Source organism: Heteronotia binoei, chromosome 16 (genome assembly GCF_032191835.1).
Source record: "Heteronotia binoei isolate CCM8104 ecotype False Entrance Well chromosome 16, APGP_CSIRO_Hbin_v1, whole genome shotgun sequence".
NCBI classification, from domain to species: Eukaryota; Metazoa; Chordata; class Lepidosauria; order Squamata; family Gekkonidae; genus Heteronotia; species Heteronotia binoei.
Genome location: NC_083238.1, coordinates 34934420 through 34954379, shown reverse-complemented (window position 1 = coordinate 34954379; position 19960 = coordinate 34934420). Strand labels below are relative to the sequence as shown.

The 19960-nt window shown below is 48.8% G+C and overlaps 1 protein-coding gene across 1 annotated transcript; it reads right to left on the bottom strand.

Moving 5' to 3' along the window:
* Window positions 1-351: 351 nt before the first annotated feature.
* Window positions 352-1919, bottom strand: HOXD1 (homeobox D1). Its single transcript, XM_060257019.1, has 2 exons — window positions 1442-1919; window positions 352-698 (listed from the first exon to the last, which is right to left on the bottom strand). The coding sequence occupies exons 1-2, from the start codon at window positions 1917-1919 to the stop codon at window positions 352-354; spliced, it is 825 nt and encodes a 274-aa protein (XP_060113002.1).
* Window positions 1920-19960: the final 18041 nt, after the last annotated feature.

The following is a 19960-nucleotide window of genomic DNA, read 5'->3' as shown; positions in this document are numbered from 1 at the left end:
GAGCCTGCGATCCTATGCATAGAAAGTCGGGGAGGGGGAGGTTTAGGATCGGCTTGCGTTTAGCAGCATTCCAGCGGCTGAGAGCAGCGGCGGCGTTCCCTGAAAGGACATCGAACTCAGCAGTGTAAACGAGCCATTCAAAAAAGGCGCTTCGAGTCAGTTCTGCATAGGAAGAGGAAGAAGCAGCGGCCGGCCCTTCACCCCGCAGGCCCGGCGGGGACTTGCCTTGAGGACTGGACGAGGCCTTCGCGCAGCCGGCGCTCCCGGCCTTGGAAAGGGCTGCAGGCTCCAAGCCCCACACCTGCTGCGCGGCTCCCTCCCCGGCTGAGGCCGGACCTGCGAGGGGCAGCATCAGGGCGAGCCCCGGGCCGGGGAGGAGGGGGCCGTCCGCCTGCCGGGCGGGGGCGTGGGGCTGAGCTGGGCGGGAGCGAGGGGGAAGGAGCCCCCCGGGGCGGGAGGGCGCGCCACCCCCAGGCCTTCCCGCTCGCGCTTCTTCTGCTTCATGCGCCGGTTCTGGAACCAGATCTTGACCTGCGTGTCGTTGAGGCCCAGCGCCTTGGCGATCTCCAGGCGGCGCGCCCGGGTCAGGTACTTGTTGAAGTGAAACTCCTTCTCCAGTTCGGTGAGCTGCTTGGTGCTGAAGTTGGTCCGGACGGCGCTGGGCGGGCTGGGCGAGCCGGAGAGCGGCGGCTTCTTACCTGCAGAAGAAAAGGGGGGCGGCGGGTGGGTGAATGGGGGGAGCTGGGCAAGCAAACCAACCGCCTCCGACGGCACCGGATTACTGGATGCCGGCCGGGATCGCGGCTTCTTCAGCGGTGACCGAAGCGCGAGGAAGGCTTCTGGTGCGTTTCGGAGCCAGCGAAGCCGACCGAGATCGAATCAAGACTGAACTCGCCCCAGAAGCTACAAGGACCAAATTTCGGCTCTGCTCTCGCGCTTCGGTCACGTCAGAAGAGGAGACGCCCTGCGGGAAGCTGGAGGGGGAGGGAGGAAGAGACCCAACGTGGGGGTCCCTCGAGGAAGGCAGCCACCCAGAGGCCCCAGTTTGCCAGACCCCAGCAAGGCTGTGAAGGGATCGGACGTGTTTGGGGAAGGTTCATTCATAAACGGCTGCGTGGAACGCAGGCGCCAAGCCGTCGGGCAAAGCGCCTCGCCCAACTCACCGCTTGGAGTCCGTTTCCTTGACCTTTTAGGCGCCGAGGGACTCCTGTGCTCTCCAACGCCCAACTCCCGTCCTTCCGAAAGAGCAGCCCAGCCCAGCGGCGCCCCACCCGCCCTCTTGCTCCGGAGTCAGCAGCTGTCCCGGGACCAGGGGAAGCCCAGACGACCTCTCGCCGGATCCCTTCCAGACTGAGGCCCCAGAAGGGTTTCCCTCGACTTGGGGTGGCACTGCCCGCCCCCCGCCCCCCCCCCAGCTCCGCAGATCGCCCGGGCCGCTTACTTCGAGGGGGCGTGTTCCTCTTGACTTTCATCCACTCGAAGGTGCTGAGAAGCGCGGCGCGGCCCGGCCGGCAGTCCGCAGAGGGTGGCGGCGGCGGTGGCGCTTTGGCGCACGGCTGCAGCGTCTCGGCCAGCGCGCTGTAGTCCACCGGCAGGTAAGGCGCCCCTCCGCCGCCGCCCGCCCCGGAGAAGACGGCCGTGGCATAGTGCGCCGGGGCGCCGCCAGACTGCCGCTGGCCTCCGCTGGCCACCTCCGGGCGCAGCAAGGCGCTGTACTGCGGCGAGGCGAAGCGCGCAAGGGCGCACGGCTCCAGCTGGGGCGGCGGCGGCTGAGCCGGGAATTCGTAGGAGCCCTGGCCGGCGGCCACTGAGAGCGGGCAAGGCGGGCGCAGAGCCTCCCCCCCGCCGCCGCCCAGCTTGCCGGCCAGGCTCAAGCCCTCCCCCCCGCCCCGTGCTAGGTACTCCAAGAAGGAGTTCATGGCGCGGCGGGGGAGGAGGAGGCACTCCGGCCACCTGCCGCGCCGCCGGCCCCCATGCCCAAGCCCGGCGGCGCGCCTTCGCTCGGGGCCTCTTATACTGCCAGGGGAGGAGGGGGCACGTGCCCGCCTGCCGGCCAATGGAAGGCGCCCGGGTCGCGCGTCCCAGAGAGAGGCAGCCCGGCCGGGAGGGACAGGCCCCGAGTCCTGCGCTCCGCCTTGGCCCGCAGACGCCTCTGCATCCCCGGCCCCAGGAGAGAGGAGCCCCGAACGGGGGCGATGGTCCCGGAGAGGAGGTGAGGGAGGGAGAGCTAGTGGCCTGGAGAGCTCTTGTGAGGGACTGCCCTCCTGGCTGGATCCGGGGAGGGGGTTTGGCACCTCGCCAAAGGGCGATGGGTTAAGGGAGGGAGGCGGATGAAGGCAGACCATTCACAAGGATTGCCGAGACCTCTCTCCCCCCCACCCCGCATTCCCTCTCCTCAACCCAAACCTACCTGGAAGTAAATCACAAGTTTTGCCCAACTCTACGGACCCCCGGGGTGGCCCCTGGCAGTCTGTCCCTCCAGCCCGCTCAGCCCCGCCCCCCCGCAAGCCTTGCCCGGGACCCCAGGTTGGAGAAGTTCTAGAAATCCCAGGCGGGGGCTGTAGCCGGAGTGCCAGGCTGGAACGGGAGCGGATTCGGCAATCCCACCGACCTGGAAGGAAACGCAGGGCGATCCTAAGTAGGCATGCTTCGAAATAAGGCCCGCTGCGTTCACTGGGGGGGACACACTCCCCCCTAGGAAGCGTGCTTTGCTCACCAGCACCCGGGGTCGTTTCTCGGCTAGAATCAACAGACAGATGTCTCCAGGGCTTTTTTTTTGTAGAAAAAGCCCAGCAGGAACTGCTTTGCATATTAGGTCACACCCTCAGATGTCACCATTGTTTCACACAGGGCTTTTTTGTAGTAAAAGCCCAGCAGGAACTCAATTGCACATTAGGCCACACCCCTGACACCAAGTCAGCCGGAACTGCGTTCCTGGGGGAAAAAAGCTCTTGCTTAACACAAGAGCCATCTCTATGTAGAGACATCCGGCAGCCTATCCCTCCAGCTATTTATCTGCCTATAAATATGAGACGTTAGCTTCCATTTCAATGTATCTGAGGAAGTCTGCCTGCGCACCAAAGCTCATACCCTGAATAAACTTTTGTTGGTCTTAAAGGTGCGGCTGGAGTGAAGGGAGGGAGGGAGGAAAATAGATGGGGAGTAGGGGGGAGGGGGAAAGAAAGCAACTTTTACTTTAAATGCATTCTCCAAGCTGCCAGCCAACAGGGCCTTGGGGGCTTCAAGAGCCAGGCAATATGTGTGAAAGAGCCGCAAATGGTTCCCAAGTCACAATTTGGCCACTCCTGTCCTAAGGGGTCGCCATGTTAGCACTGACTTGTGGGGGGGAGGGGGGAGAGTTTAAATGGATCCCCCGATTCAGTGGCCATTTCCGCCCTAGACCTTTAATTCTGGCTCGGCCCTGTCCCCGAACTGATTTTCTGCACTAGAATCATAAACTCATAGAGTTGGTTTCTATGACCCCATGATTCAAGTGTAGAATGTCAGTTTGGAGACAGGGATGAACCAGGATTAAAGGTCTAGGGCGGAATTAGTTCTTCTTTCTTTAGTCCTGTCTTTCCGAAGCTTCCCCGCGGATCCTCAGCATCTGCCCGTGCAGAGAAGCCCTGGGGACTGACTTCCAATGCGACTTATTCTAAGACAGTGCCCTCGCAGTCAGACGGCGAGGCCGGGGGGCGCCCTTCTCGTTTTCAGCCCCAAGCGCTTCACGGGAACTTTCTCGGAGAGCAGTCCTATTCGAGGGGGCTTGCTGCTCTCGAGAAAGTGGCCTTTGGATTGCACGGTACACTGGGCTAAAAAGCATCCGGGCCCCCAAATGCAGCAGACCGGCATGGTTTCTACCAGGCATGCTGCTGTCTGAGCAGAGTAGCTATTAGTGGTCCATCACCAGCCAGCCGGTAAGTGCTCTGTGGGTCCTTGCGAGCGAATCGGAGGCCTCGGGATCTTAATGGACTCTCCTGATTTCCCTCGGTAATAATAAGAACAGCCTCCCTGGCTTAATGAGGGCTTTCAGTTGGCAAGAAAGGGAGGGAGAAGCTTCACAAGAGGTACTTCTCTCTGCTTCACCTCCCCATGAGTCTTTCTTTCTTTCTTTCTTTCTTTCTTTCTTTCTTTCTTTCTTTCTTTCTTTCTTTCTTTCTTTCTTTCTTTCTTTCTTTCTTTCTTTCTTTCTTTCTTTCTTTCTTTCTTTCTTTCTTTCTTTCTTTCTCTCTCTCTCTCTCTCTCTCTCTCTCTCTCTCTTTCTTTCTCTCTCTCTCTCTCTCTCACCCCTTTCCTCCCTCCCTCCCTCTCTCCTTGATCACTTGCTTGCTTCCTCCCTCCTCTTCCTCTCCTGAAGAACCTTCTTCCCAACAGGACTTTGTGCTTTAAAAATAAAATTAAGTGTCTTGCTTTCCTGATCTTATGGCTGACTCTCCTTCCAGGTCTATTAAGCATGAAAACATGACAAAGGATTAGAGATGATCTGGACTTGGAATCAGTGACTAATATTCGGGGGGGGGGGGTGGCGGGGGGGGTGGAGGTGATAGCTGGTTGCAAGTCATTGGGATCTGGCTAGGACCCCGGGATCCCAGGTTCAGATTCCCATTCTCCCATGAAGCTGGAAAGGTGACCTAGGACCAGTTACTGTCTGAGAACCAGACCTACTTTGCAGGGTTATTGTGAGGAGAAGATGGAGGAAGGGATAATACCACAAATGGTGCCCTGAACTCTTTAGGGAAAGCGCAGGGTAAAAAATGTTTCTAGGGCTGGCTGCTTCAAATCACAGCAAAGCTCTGTCTCCAAATATGCTCAGAGGTTGTTTGTTATGTCTTTGCATGTGCCAGGTTCAATCAGAGCACAATGCCAAGGCCCAGGGAGACCTTTCTTAGCTTAAGTAATTCCCCACTATCATAAACATGTTATTTGCAAGGAAGTCCCAATGGAATACAGTGTATCAGTAGCAGGAACTCCTTTGCATATTAGGCCACACCCCTCTGATGTAGCCAATCTTCCAAGAACTTACGGGACTGCTACAAAAAAAGCCCTGCAGTGAATACAGTGGAACTTTCTTTTGAATAAGAAGCATAGAATCAGACTATTAATCTGCTTGGAGTTCCAGAGCAGTATGTATAGAATAGTCTCTCAGAATCACTTCTAGTCTGTGGGTGCCATCACTGTGCAAGGCCCTGACTTTATGCTACAGTCCCTTTTTTCCCCATGTCAAGTCACAGCTGACTTGTAATGACCCCATAAGGTTTTCAAGGCAAGGAACTAACGCAGGTGGTTTGCCATTGCCTGCCACTGAATAGCAACCCTGGACTTCCTCAGTGGTCTCACATCCAAATACCAATCAGGGCCACCAACCCTGCATAACTGTCAATATCTAACACTCTAGCTAGCCAGTTTTGTGCGGTGGTTGAGTGCATGGACACTAATCTGGGAGAACCAGGTTTGATTCCCCACTCCTCCACTTGCAGCTGCTGAGTGATCTTGGGTCAGTCACGATTCTTGAGCAGTTCTCTTAGAGCTCTCTCAGTCCCACCTACCTCACAGGGTGTCTGTGGTGGGGAGAGGAAGGGAAAGGAGATTGTAAGCTGCTCTGAAATTCCTTTGGGTAGTGAAGTGTGGGGTATAAATTCAGTCTCTTCTCCTGTTCTCTTTTCTTCTTCTCCTATCCAGGTAAGGCACAGTCCCATTTATTGTAATGGAATTAGTACAGAGTGAATATGAAATCACAGTCTTAAGTTTGTTGTATGCAAATAAGGCTACAGTTCTTGCTAAAATTTATCATTTGTACATACAGAACAGGAATTCTCAGTTACTAACAGCTTGTGCTTGTATTCTACTTGCTGATGACAAACACTGAACCAGTAATACAGTGGGTTATTTATTTATCTGAATCCAAACTGGATGGATGTATTTGGTAGCAGCTTGCAGCTGATCTATCTTATCCACCATGACTGCCACAATCCCCTCCGATTCTCAAAAAGCACACATTTAAAAGTAGAAAGACCTAATAGTTTTTTGAGTTGAGACTGATTACTTAAGTGTCTCTGTGTGCCTTCCTGCACCTTTGGTTGGTGTTTGCCCATGAAACTACATGATTAATGCTGAAATCATTTTTTGTGGTCACTTTATGATAAATGCCACTGGTTAAAGTAAAGGTAAGCATCAGTGTGTGCAAGCATCAGTCATTTCCGACTCTGGGGTGACGCTGCTTTCACAACGTTTTCACGGCAGACTTTTTATGAGGTGGTTTGCACTGGTGCAAAAAGCAGGCAAGGGATCCTTTCTCTGGAGCTGTTTAAAGGATATACCTAACCAGGGGTCATTTCATAGAAAAAGAGGTACCGGAGGTCATTAGCGCAACTCATTTACATAACTCATTTGTATATACCACACACTCCTGATTTCACTGGAAGGTGCACTTAATTATATCAGCTCAGCATCTACCGTAAAATGCTTCTTGAATTATAATTGTCATAATAAAACCTTACTCCTATCGTACTTTTAAAATTACTTTCTCCTGGGGTGGCCAAACTGTGGCTCAGGAGCCACATGTGACTCTTTCACATATATTGTGGGGCTCTTGAAGCCCCCACTGCCTTGTCAGCCCTCTTGGAGAAGGCATTTCTCTATTTAAATCACTTCTCCAAGCCAAGACAGCCAGCAGCTTGGAGAATGAATTTAAAGTTAAAGTTGTTTTCCTTCTACCCCTTCCTCCCTCCCTCCCTCCCTCCCTTCCTTCCTTCCTTCCTTCCTTCCTTCCTTCCTTCCTTCCTTCCTTCCTTCCTTCCTTCCTTCCAGCCATTGGCCATGCTGGCTGGGGCTGATGGGAGTTGTAGGCAAAAAACATCTGGAGAGCTACCGTTGGCCACCCCTGCTATATGGCTGTTAAACAAGTTTGGTCACCTCTGCCCTGCAGGGTCACCATAAACCAGCTGCCATGCCTGCTGTCTGTCCCCAAATATATCCGCCAGGTTCAGCAAATCACAAGGTCTAGTAGGGACTGTGATTCCAAGTTCTACAATAGCCTTCTCTTGCTTCAAGAACTCCATGGGGATTTGTTGTTCAAAGACCTAGAGTCCGGCCATCGTCCAAGGAAGAGAAACTAAAGACGACAAGACAGAGAGCATTTAGATAGAGACATTGCTTGTGACCAGTGTTCCCTTTAAGCTGAGTTAGTGTGAGCCGGCCCACAGTTTTTGAACCTCACACATGTTTGTCTTAGTTCAGGGAAAATGGCCCCAGAGCACTCTAATTTATGCAGTAGCTCACAACTTTGATAATTAACAGGCATTCTCACATTCTGCCATGTTACTGTTTTATGGTTTCCCACGCTAATGCAATCCAGATCAAAGGTTTTCTGAATCTGTTAATTTTACTATTCTGCTATTGGATTTTAACTTTGTACCACTTGGCATTGCAAACTCCACCAGCTGTATGTGGCTCTGCTTACTGTACCTCATTCCTTGTATGAAGAAGTGTGCATTGCACACGAAAGCTTACGTTCTGAATAAAACTATGTTGGTCGTAAAGGTGCAATCGACTCCTATTTTGTTCTACTACTTCAGACCAACACGGCTGCCTATTTGGATCCAACTTTGATGCCAGTAGCTCATGAAGTAGAATTTTTGCTCACAAGACTCCACAGCTTAGAGGGAGTATTGCTTGTGACATGTAAGGCTAGAAAGCCAGGTTCCCCTAAGGACGCTTTTCTTTTCTGGAAATGCATTGTCTGTATTACAGAATAGAGCAGAGAAAGTCATGAATGTAGACAACACTGCCAAATAGATCAAGTGAACTTGTCTTCTGTAGGAACACTTTTTTTTCTCTAAGCCTCCCTCAGACACCAGGTAAAGTCATCATGGTCTACAGTAGTTCCCACAGTGAGGTTTATACTTGTAGAAAACTTTTCAGCACTTCTAGTAAAAAAGGTTGCACTTTGAAAACAAACTCAGCCATATCCCGACTGTGGGATCCCACCAAAGGTTACCATGTTCTGTTAGCATGCCTTTAAAGATCTGATGAATGCAGCATTGGCCATGAGTCAAGAAACGGTCTCCTGAAAAGCTTGGCATGCTTTTAACTTAAGACCCAGCGAAGGCCAATAAAATGCACTTCTGCTGAATGTGTTTAGGACTGAGCATTTCCTTGGCAACTGTTGGAAGAGAAAGACTAGATGCTGTCTCAGGCCTCAGCCTCCAAGGGGGAGGGCTTGCAAACAAGTCAGTGAGATAGACAAGCAAATTGTGGGTTTTTCTTCCTGTTTATTCTCCTGTCTCTGTCCCTTTGATGTAGAGTGATAGATCACAGTGAAACAACTTCCTACCTTCTGTTCTACCCTCTCACACTCTCTCCTCTTCTCTCGCACAAACAACATGGAAGGAGCACACTGCTCTCTTCTTGGGCACAATGGATGCAGAGTCCTCCTTTGGATCTGTGTCCATCCAAGGTAGTTTAGACCAGCGTTCTCTCTAAACTGAGTTAGTGTGAGCTAGCTCACAGTTTTTTAGAACCCTCACTCACACATTTTTTTTCTTAGCTCAGGAAAAATGGCCCCCAGAGCAAACAAATTTATGCAGTAGCCAGATCTCTCATTCACAACTCACAAAGGAGCTCACAAAGTAGAAGTTTTGCTCAAAAGACTCCACAGCTTAGAGGGAGCATTGGTTTAGACTAGTTCTGCCTATAAAGCTTACCTATCTGGAATGTAGTTTCTAAATAAATGAATTGTGTGTAGCCAGGGTGTACTCTGCTAAACTGGGACAGGATACTGGACTGTCTAACCAGTTACTCCCCACAGAAACTAGTCCTATTGAATTGGAAGGGGGGAGGCTGAATGTGTCCTGGCCAGCTGTGTATTAGGGTAGCCAATGGACCTGGAGAAACATTCCCCGTCCTTCTCAATAGAAGAAGAAGACCATAGATTTATACTCCACCCTTCTTTCTGAATCAGAGTCTCAGAGCAGCTTACAATCTCCTTTATCTTCTTCCCCCACAACAGACACCCTGTGAGGTAGGTGGGGCTGAGAGCTCTCACAGAAGCTGCTCTTTCAAGGACAACTCCTACAAGAGCTATGGCTGACCCAAGACCATTACAGTGGTCAGCTGCAAGTGGAGGAATGGGGAATCAAACCTGGTTCTCCCAGATAAGAGTCTGCACACTTAACCACTACACCAAACTGGCTCTTTAGAGACTTGATGTGTGGAAATGGGCAGTGAAAGACATTCCAGTAAATTTACAGCCAGTGTGCTGTGCTGGTTAAAGTGTCCAGCTAGGATCTGGGAAACCCAAGTTCAAATCCCCATTCTGTCACAGAAGCCTGCTGGGCAACCTTGGGCCAGTCCCACATTCTCAGCCGACAGGGTTGTCAGGAGGATAAAATGGATAAGAGTAGAGTGATGTAACCTGCTTTGCGTCTCTGCTGGGAAGGAAGGCAATAAACAAACAAACCAATATTAAGGGGACAGGACACTTTCCCCCTTCTGGGAACACAGCAAACTTAGTGTGCATAGGACTGCAGCCCTGTAGCCCTCTATTTAGGACTTGTATCCAGAAATGATCCCGAGGCATCCACAGGGCTTCTCCCAGGTAATCAGGCACAGAACTGGGACCTTCAACTATATTTCAGCGCACACTTAGCTGGTGGTAAAAAAAAGAGTAAAGGTAGTCCTCTGTGCAAGCACCAAGTTGTTTCCAACCCATGGAGTGACATCACATCTTGACTTTTTTTGGCAGACTTTTTACAGGGTGGTTTGCCATAGCCTTCTCCAGTTGCTGGTAAGCCCCATTAAATTTGGTGGGGTTCACTTCTGAGCAAACAGATGAGGTTGATCTTATAATCTATTAATGTGGTTTTATTGGGTTCCAGGGCTTTTTTGTAGTAGGAACTCCTTTGCATATTAGGCCACATATCCCTGATGTAGCCAGTCCTCTTGGAGCTTACAGGGCTCTTAGTACAGGGCCTACTGTAAGCTCCAGGAGGATTGGCTCCATCAGGGGTGTGTGGCCTAATATGCAAAGGAGTTTCTGCTACAAAAAAAAAAAAAAGCCCTGGGGTTGTCTCCATTTAACTGACTTGATTAGGATCAAGGTATGGCAGGGGTAGGGGAGAAGAGCCCCCCCCCAAAAAAGTTAGGAACTCAGAGCAACAGTCTACATGCAAGGAAACAGATGGTGCATCGGGCTGAAATATTTCTCAAGCTGCCCATTGCTTCCCCCTCCATGGCTTCATGATGAACTATGAACATGGTTTTGTGGATTGATAGCTATAGGAGCTTGATACCTAGGGAGGGAAACCGCAGGTAGGAGATGTCAAGTCTGCCTGGAAAGATGAGCCTTTGACTTGGAAGCCCTTTCCTCCTCTGGGTGCACAAGGGGCCGTTTGTAGTTGCTTATTAATAAAGAACATGAACTTTGGACTGGCTTTTGTCCTGTGAGAAATCCAGTCTGTGTAAGCCATTGTTTTATTTTATTTATACACACATCCCTTTTCTCAAGGTGCAAGGCAGCTTACAGTAATCAAGAAAACTATTCCCAATTAAACCAGAGTAAAATAGCAAACCCCAAGACCTTTCCTTCCCTCCATTAAAAGATGCCAGCCATTTGAAACCCCTCAAATGGGCAGATGGGCAAGTCTAGAAGAAGAAGAGGAGGAGGAGGGGGAAGAGAAAGGAGAAGAAGGAGAAGAAGAAGAGCAGGAGCAGGAGGAGATTGGATTTATACCCCGCCTTTCACTCAGAGTCTCAGACCAGCTTACAATCTCCTTCCCCTTCCCCTCCCCACATCAGTGAAGTAGGTGGAGCTGAGAGCGCTCTGACAGAAACTGCTCTTGAGAGGAACAGCTTTGCGAGAACTTGTGACTGACTCAAGGTCACATTAGCTAGTGCATGTAGAGAAGTGGGGAATCAAACCCAGTTCTCCCAGATAAAAATCTGTGCACTTAACTGCACAGATAAGAGCCATGCACCTGCTACACCAAACTAGCTCTCCAAGTTGCCCATCTTGAAAATCTCCAAGAAGCGCACCACCACCTCTTCAAAGAGCCCATTCCACAAAGTCACCCTTTGGCAGCTTCAGGATGGAAGCCCTCAGTTGGGAAGATCTCTCAGCTGAACTGTTCGCATTTTCACTGGTATAATCTAGAAATGAAACCTGAAGTGGCTTCAGCAGCCCTTTCCAGAGCTGCCCTATGCAATATGGAGAGCTCTCTGGTTAATTCAGTCCCCTTAGCAAGAGGCTTCTATTAATCTTAGGGTTCTCACCCTGGTGGGTGTGCAATCGTCAGGAGGAAAACACAGACTTCAGAGTGTTACTGAGAGAAATTAAGAGGTTTGTTGAAAAGCATTACTGAATAATATACTATAGAAGCAAAACAGTGTGGACACAAGATCATCAGTATTACAAGAAATAATACAAGCAGATGCATAATAGGCTGTGTTGAAGCATCAGTAGATGAAGTATAATTCTAAGCCAGTTTTACACTAGTAGAGAGGACACGCTACATAGCGGAGGGATGGACCAAAACCTTGTAAATGTATTTGAAACAAAAGGTTGCAAACATGCCCGTAATGCATATTAGCCAGCCTAAATACTAAACAATTAATTGCCACCCAACCACCTTCTAGTTTTAGCTTCGCTTCTTAACCAGCAGGCTGATGTCACTTCATGGCTGCCTAACAAGGGATTGAAGGTTGAAGAGGCAGGACTCTCACAGGCTTGTGAGCCTCTCAACTCTTGGACTTCTGAAAATCAGGAGCAGGGGAGGGCAGAGTGAGGCCTTGGGGGGCCTCAAGACATCTTCAAAGCAAGAGGACCTTAAGCAGAAAAGGGTATTTCTGGCCCACAAGGAAAAGCTGCTCAAAAGTAAAGCTAGATTCAGGTAGGCAGCTGTGTTGGGCTGAAGCAGGAGAACAAAGTTTGAGTCCAGTGGCACCTTTAAGACCAACAAAGTTTAATTCTGGGTATAAACTTTCATGTATGAGTTTCCTGGCAACATCCTCTCCACTTTCTACTGATATGTAATGATTGGTTAACTTCTGTTTCAGTGTATCTGAAGAAGTGTGTGTGCACATGAAAGCTTATATCCAGAATTTGATTGGGTTGGTCTTAAAGGTGCCACTAGACTCAAATTTTGTTCAAAAGTAAAGTTGTTACCAAACCTGCCTTCCTCCTGGACTTTTCTACATTTCTGTTGAACAGGGTGGTCGTTGTGGTGGCACATCACTCCTAAGAGGTGGAAACAGAAGCATGACTTAATTCATTGTTTCCTTTGGCACTCTGGGAACTGCAAACCCCCATGCTCATAATATTGTCCCAGTATCCCGAACAACATGTTTATCCAGGCTCTTCTGATTGGTCATCAAACTGGTCTGGTTGGTCAGAGTTGCAGGTAATTTACCCGGGCCCCAGAGGACTTTTTGCTTTCTCAGCAGTCAGCAATACATTCTGGAGCTTTCCAGTGTTTCAGGCCAGGTTTCAAGGAAAAGTACTCTGGAGAGTTCCAGCACCTCTTCTTCCAGGAAAAAAACGCTGGTTATATCCATTTTACAGCTTTAGCAAAAAAACAAAGAGCTTGCCTCTGGTTGCACAATGGTAAGACTTGGGCTGCTTCTACATCATGGTTTTTCTCTCTGTGTTCCGACAGTTAGCCCTCCCCCCCCCCCCCCCCCCCGCTTTTGGAGCATCCACATGATGCCATGCTCTCATTGTCCTTTGCCCATCCTCCGTACACTCTTTCTAAGACTTGCTTTACTCCAATTTTTCTGGAATGAATGCAGTTAAAGTTCATTATCATCACACCATCTGGACAAGAAGATGTGAACTTTCATCAGTTCTGCCTCTGTCAGCACCATCTTTCTGCTGCTTCATGGATGCCATTTCTCCTCCTGCACTACCACAGAGCTTTTCAGGGACTTTAAAGAAAGACTGGTGATTGCTATAGCACCATAATGTAACAGCACTATAACTCTATGATGCTATAGCAATTACCAGTTTTAAAATAAGCCCTCAGAAGCCCACTGGTGCTGTGGTGGTGAGGAAATCATGCCTGACAGAAGAAAATGTGAAGAAAACTCTTGTGTAGATCTCCATTGCCTGAGTGAACGACTCTGCATTCGCAGCGGCTGTGAAAGAGAAACTGTTGAATTCTCACCATGTAGAACCTTTGTAGGTCTTTGTTCTTTCCCAGCTCTCTAATCAGTAAATGCCACTGATTCATCGAAGGCTGAGAACAGCCTGGTTATGATGTATCAGCACTAGATAGTGCTGTATCTGATGCTATATCAGCACAAGATATCAGTACAAGGATGTATCAGCCACTATCACATCACAGCAAGCAGCGGTTAAGAAAGGAGAAAGCCCAAGTCTCCTATATGTCAATTCCCCCTATGCAACTACCTTTGTGGGAGAGAATTCCAGCAGCAGCCCAGTTCCCACACTATAGATCGATTGCTAGAACCAGGGAAATGGTGCCTCACAGCAGTGAGGATGTCCAGAAACCTACAGATTCCCATCCACATTTGCTTCAGGATGATCTTTCAAGAAAGACTCAGATTTAAGGGAAAGCAGGGAAAATACTGGCAGGAACCAGAACTGAAATGGATGCACAATGAAGTCTTGTTGAAACTCCAATAAGAAGTGCTGTATCTTGTGGAAGCAATCCCTGCGGAAGCAATCCACATGCCTAGTACTTACAGTTTGCATTTTGGTTTTATCAAGTCAGTTTTATGGAACAATTGCTTTTCTTCAGAGCTAGCCCTAGACTGTCCGGCACACTAGGCAATGCTAACTTCTGCCCCCCCCCACTGATAACATCACCAAGTCACATGGGGGGCAGCCAATCTGGTGCCTCCAGAAGGCCAGTGCCCTAGGCAATCGCCTAGTTTGCCTAGTGGCAGTCCTGGTTGGATCCAGTCAGCTTTTTTGCTCACCCACTTCTCCTCCTTGCTACAGCTCCAGTCCTACAGACTGTTTGTCCATGCAGATCTCATGATCCTCAGCATAGCCTTTCTGTGTGTTCAAAGGGGACCACTCTTTGCTTTGTCACCAGAGGACAAGCTGCTTAGATCCTTCCCATTTACTGCGAAAGAAGCCCCACCGAATTTAGTTACTTAGGATTATGCAGCCTGCCCAGTTTTGCAGGGTTTGAAATGGTGTAGTGATCAGAATCTGGGAGACCCAGCTTTGAATCTCCACTCTGCCATGGAAGCTCATTGAGTGACTTTGGGCTAATCACTTTCTTTCCAGGTGGTGGTTGGGAGCAGGGCTTTTGTTGTAGCTGGAACTCCTTTGCATATTAGACCACCCATCCCTGATGTAGCCAATCCTCCAAGAGCTTACAGTAGGTCCTGTAAGAAGACCCCTGTAAGCTCTTGGAGGATTGGCTACATCAGGGGTATGTGGCCTAATATGCAAAGGAGTTCCAGCTACAACAAAAGCCCTGTTTGGGAGAATAAAACGGAGGAAAGGAGAATGATGTGAGCAGCTTTGGGTCCCTACTGGGGAGAAGAATGGAGTATAAATAGGTCAATAAATACAATTTATCCTTTTTAGAAGGATAGTGCTTCCATGAAATGATGTCATGTATTTAATGATATATGGTTGGCAACCAGATTTACCCTCAAACACTTGAGCAGAATAGTTCAAAATATTTACCATAACTGCATGCACTTTGATGAGAAGAGAATTACGCAGTAATGCAACATGCCAGCTGTGAATATTTGTGTCATTGTATATCCTTTTTCCTAATGTTGTTTTTGGCAACATGATGCTGTAGAGCATTTGGCAAGTCTCACACTGACTGACTTACTTGTTTTATTTATAGTCTTCTATTCTCATTGAGACGCAAGCCAGATTAGAGAATTCCACCCTCACGTTCCAATGCAGCAAAACGGAGGCTATGCTGCTGGATTTCCATAACATTTCTCTTATATTGTGCATTTGAATTACCTACAAAGTGGTATGATTGCCACCTACTCACTAATGAATACTCTTAAGCAATGCTCAATGAATCTGCCAGTTAACCAATTCAACTTAAATATAATTCCATATGATCCACAACTTACTGTCCGCACTTTTTGGAAATACTGAAGGAAGTACAACAGAATGTACAATTTACTTAGTAAGAATCCAGGAGCACCTTTAGGACCAACCAAGTTTTACTCAGAATGTAAGCTTTCATACGCATGCACACTTCTTCAGACAAGGAATGAGGTACAATCTGAAGAAATATGCATGCATATGAAAGCTTACATTCTGAGTAAAACTTGGTTGGTCTTAACGGTGCTACTGGACTCCTACCTTGTTCTATTGCTTCAGACCAACATGGCTGCCCACCTGGATCTATATACAATTTACATATAATTCCATATGATCGACAACTTACTGTACACACCTTTTTGGAAATACTGAAGGAAATACCGTACAATTTAATAAAACACATTGCGTCTACTGTTCAAATGAAGGGTGTTTTTTTCCATTTGGTATTGTTGTGGAGATGAACAAAGTAATGGTTGTGAAGCTGTACACAATGGGTGTCGAATTTGTTTGTTATGAGGGCCGGATCTGATATAAATGAGGCCATGTCAGGCCCGACCATGTGTGTACCTATTTAAGATTAGGTTGCAGAGATGTAAACTTTTTAAAGGACACAGACAAACACGACTAAAGATTTTTTTTTAGAAAACTTAAAATAAAACATGCTTAAAACATGAGCACTTGTTGGCCTTAAAGGTGCTTTCTTTGTATTTCTCCCATGGGATCCAGGGAACTGGGCAAAGGAAGCTCTAGCTCTTTCCCTCCCTCCCCAGGGGACCAGGAGAGGTAGGAGCCTCAACTAATGAAGAAAATCAAAGTTTTTCTCTGTAAATCCTGTGCGATTGAGCAAGCCTTGCAAGGCAAGCTGAAATGCAGCTGGAAGCAAGAGAGAAGGAGAAGGAAGCAGATGACAGCCAGTTGCTTGGGGGCCTGATTTGGCCCCGGAGCCGTATGTTTGACACCCCTGCTGTACACTCTGAATTGCTCTGAGACTGTACATAGAGAAATACAGAGTGATCTGAACAAGCAAGATGAGATAATATATATAACAATTCTTAATAACAGGATTGGCTGCTCTCTTCAGTCTACCTGTTTCTAGTTCATGGATCTATAAAATAATGTAGATAAGACCTTGTTTTTTACAACATACAAAAAAGGAAGACATGAAAAAAAAATCTGCCTTTATTATGTTTCTTGCCTTGTGGGGAGCTAATTTAAAAATATACCTAAACAAAGGACTATTATACTCACACACACTCAAGTCACATACAGAGGGTAACCCACACTTGAAACAGGACATTTGCTATAAATTAAATTAAACCTATCTTTTATTAGCTGTGGGTCTCTTTCTGTCTTTGGAAGAACTGAGACCCAGGACAAGTCCAGTTGTCCATTCTTTACAACTTCATGGAAACGTATATGTTATTTTACAATCATGTGATTCCCTACAAGAGACGAGCTGTGATTGTCTGGTGCTGAGCTGCTTTGCCGGGAATCAAGAAATCAGAGTGGTAAAACTGCAGTACTGCAGTCCTAAGCTCTGCTCAAGACCTGAGTTCGATCCCCGGTGGAAGCTGGGTTTTCAGGTAGCCAGCTCGAGGTTGACTCAGCCTTCCATCCTTCCGAGGTTGGTAAAATGAGTACCCAGCTTGCTGGGGGGAAAGGGTAGATGACTGGGGAAGGCAATGGCGAACCACCCCGTAAAAAGTCTGCTGTGAAAACAACTTCACCCCAGAATTGGAAACGACTGGTGCTTGCACAGGGGACTACCTTTACCTTTTAAGAAATCATTTGGGAATGGAAAAGGCTGGATGCAAGGGCTGAACCAAGGGTCTAGCGCCCCTAGTGTGCGAATCAGGCCACTGCAGTCGCAGATATATATATATATATATATTTTAAGACTTACTTTGGGGGGGTTTCAAGGTGAGAGATGAAGGGGCCTTTCATTGAATCAGACCACAGATCCATTAAAGTACTGTCTACTCCAACTGACAGTGGGTCTCTCTAGTATCTCAGGTAGAAACCTCGTTTCTCCTCTAGACTCTTTTATCTCCCCCTCCCTAGCTGCAGAAAAATTCGGAGCATCAGGGCCTTTGCAAGAGTAATGGAGGAGTGATGCTCTTCGTCTGAGGTTTACAGAACTGGACAAAAAATGGGGCAATAAGACCGCTTTCTGTTTAAAAAAAATAAATGTGGCAAGTCCTGCTAACCAGCAATGACTCTTCACTCCTCTCCTCTCCTCTGGAAACGAGGAGGGGTCTGTTGCCTCTTCTCTGCTGGCCGCCCTCCAAGCCAAGCGGTTGGAGGGAGGCGATTAGTAGACGGCGCGTTCGTTTCTGGCTGGCCCCGGCTGCGCTCTCTGGTCGAATCCCAGCTGGCCCCGGAGGGGAGCGGAAGGAGGAAGGAGCCGCTGCCGAGCTGAGAAAGGCGCACGCGGGGTGATTGATGCGCTCTTCCCTCGCCCTCCCGCTCCCCCGACGGCCCTGCGCCCAGCAAGGAACCCGCAGAACCAAGACCTTCTTCCCGCTTCCCTCGGAGATCGGCGGCTTGGCTGTGGATTCACTGCCCATTTAGGCCTCTTGGAAGCAAGACGGATCTCAGTTTATGGCACCGAGAGGCGCAGCCCTCCAACCCCGCAGGGAAGGCCCTTTCTTTGGGGTTCTTGTTCCCAATGCCGGCTGCGCGGGGGGGGGGGGGTGACTAAAGTCAATGGGAGGGCCCAGCGGGAGCTAGAAAGCAAGTCCTCCTCCTGAGACCAGCCGGGTCTAGTGGTCAAAGGGTCGGACAAGGATCTGGGAGCCGCAGGTTCCTCTGCCCCTCTCTGCCATGGAAGCCTGCTGGGTGACCTTGGGCCAGTCACGCCTTCTCAGCCTCTCCTCACCTCACCGGATTGTTGTGAGAAGACCACAGAGGAGAGGGGATAAATGTAAGCCGCTTTGGGTCCCCACTGGGAGCAAGACTGGGTGTGGGTCAGTTAATGGTTAAGTGCCCAGACTCTTGTCTGGGAGAACCGGGTTTGATTCCCCACTCCACTTACAGCTGCTGGAATGGCCTTGGGTCAGCCATAGCTCTCGCAGAGGTGTCCTTGAAGGGGCAGCTTCTGGGAGAGCCCTCTCAGCCCCAGCTACCTCACAGGGTGTCTGTTGTGGGGAGGGGAAGTGAAAGGAGATTTGTAAACCGCTCTGAGACTCCTTTGGTTAGCAAAGGGCGGGGTATAAATCAAATCTCTTCTTCTTCGTCTCTTCTAAATAAAGACAAAACAGGTTCCAGGATCTTGCAAGAGCTCCGGCTTTTTGTGCCGTTTAAGAAGAGGAATAAAGAGGCCCGTCTCAGCCTTGAAAAGCTGTTGGTCTGTTCAGGCGACATCAGGCCGCAGTGAAGCCGCACCTGACAGGTCAACAGAGTTTACAGCCACGTAAGTTCTCCTCAAGTGGGACTCGCTTTCTGTCAGATGCACATGGCCCTTGGATCCCCCAATCCCGCGACTCTCTAGGTGGTCAGGCTAAAGATAATCTTAGGGAAACCTTTTTTTAAAAAAAACTTAAAATGTGACAGTTGCAGCTCCAGGGTCTACAAGCAGGGGTGTCGAACTCATTTGTTATGAGGGCCGGATCTGACATAACAGACCTTGTTGGGCCAGGCCATGTTGGACTGGGCCATGTGTGCATATCTATTTAAGATTAGGTAGCAAAGATTTAAACTTTATAAAGGCTACATACAAACACAATTAAATAATTTTTTAAAAAAACCTTGACACGTGCTTAAAACGTTAGCACTCATTAGTCTTAAAGGTGCTTTCTTTGTATTTCTCCTATGGGATGCAGGGAACTGGGCAAAGGAAGCTCTGCCTCTTTCCTTCCTCCCCCAGGGGACTGTGGGGAGGGAGGAGCCTCAGCCAGTAGGAGGAAGAGAGGCTTGGTTCAGTAGTTCTGCTGTGCGATTGAGAGAGCCTGAAAAAAACAATCTCTGCCCCCAGCCCTTCATCCTCAAGGGAGGAGCCTCAGCAAATGGAGAAAATAGAGGTTATGCTCAGTATCTCCTGTGCAATTGAGCAAGCCTTGCAAAGCAAACTGTTATATAGGGAGAAGGAAGCAGATGACAGCCAGTTGCTCATGGCCTGATAAGAGCCCTCCAGGGGCCTGATTCGGCCCTGGATGGCGTGTTTGACACCCCTGGTCTATGGGATGACTTAGAAGGATGTCCCATGGTGGTCAGTGAGGCTGATTCCTAAGCAAAGTGTACCTAGGAGGACTGCAAAACCAAATGAAGGTCACCTGGCCCTTTGAAGACTGACAACATCTATTTCAAGGTGAGCTTAAATCAGGGCCAAAGTTGCTTAACCTAAGAGTCACACAGAATAAACATCAGATGTTTGAGAGTCACAAGACATGAATGAACATCAGAGGAAGGAAGGAAGGAAGGAAGGAAGGAAGGAAGGAAGGAAGGAAGGAAGGAAGGAAGGAAGGAAGGAAGGAAGGAAGGAAGGAAGGAAGGAAGGCAAATAGATGGTGGAGGGGGAAAGAAAGAATCTGTAAATACATTCTCCAAGCACCCAGCTGACTTGGTTTAGAGTAGTGATTTAAAGAGAAATGTCTTCTCCAAGCTGGGTGACTGGGCAGTGGGGTCTTCCAGAGCCATAAAATAAGTGTGAGACACATGTGGCTCCCCAGCCGCAGTTTGGGCAGGCCTGGCTTAAATCCAGGTGGGCAGCCCTGCTAGTCTGAGGCAGCAGAACAAAGTTCAAGTCCAGTGACACCTTTAAGACCAACAAAGTTTTCTTCAAGTTATGAGCTTTTAAGTGCATGCGCTCTGCCTTAGGTACATTGAAATGGAAGTTACCGGTTCATATATATAGACAGTTGCCTCTACATAGGTGAACAGCAAATGAGCACACGGCTTAATTAAGATGTTTCGACGTAT

Coding starts and splice junctions, on each gene's coding strand:
- HOXD1 (XM_060257019.1), bottom strand. CDS start 1,919: ATGAACTCCTTCTTGGAGTACCTAGCACGGGGCGGGGGGGAGGGCTTG. Junction 699..1,441: donor GAGGAACACGCCCCCTCGAA/GTAAGCGGCCCG, acceptor TTTCTTCTGCAG/GTAAGAAGCCGCCGCTCTCC.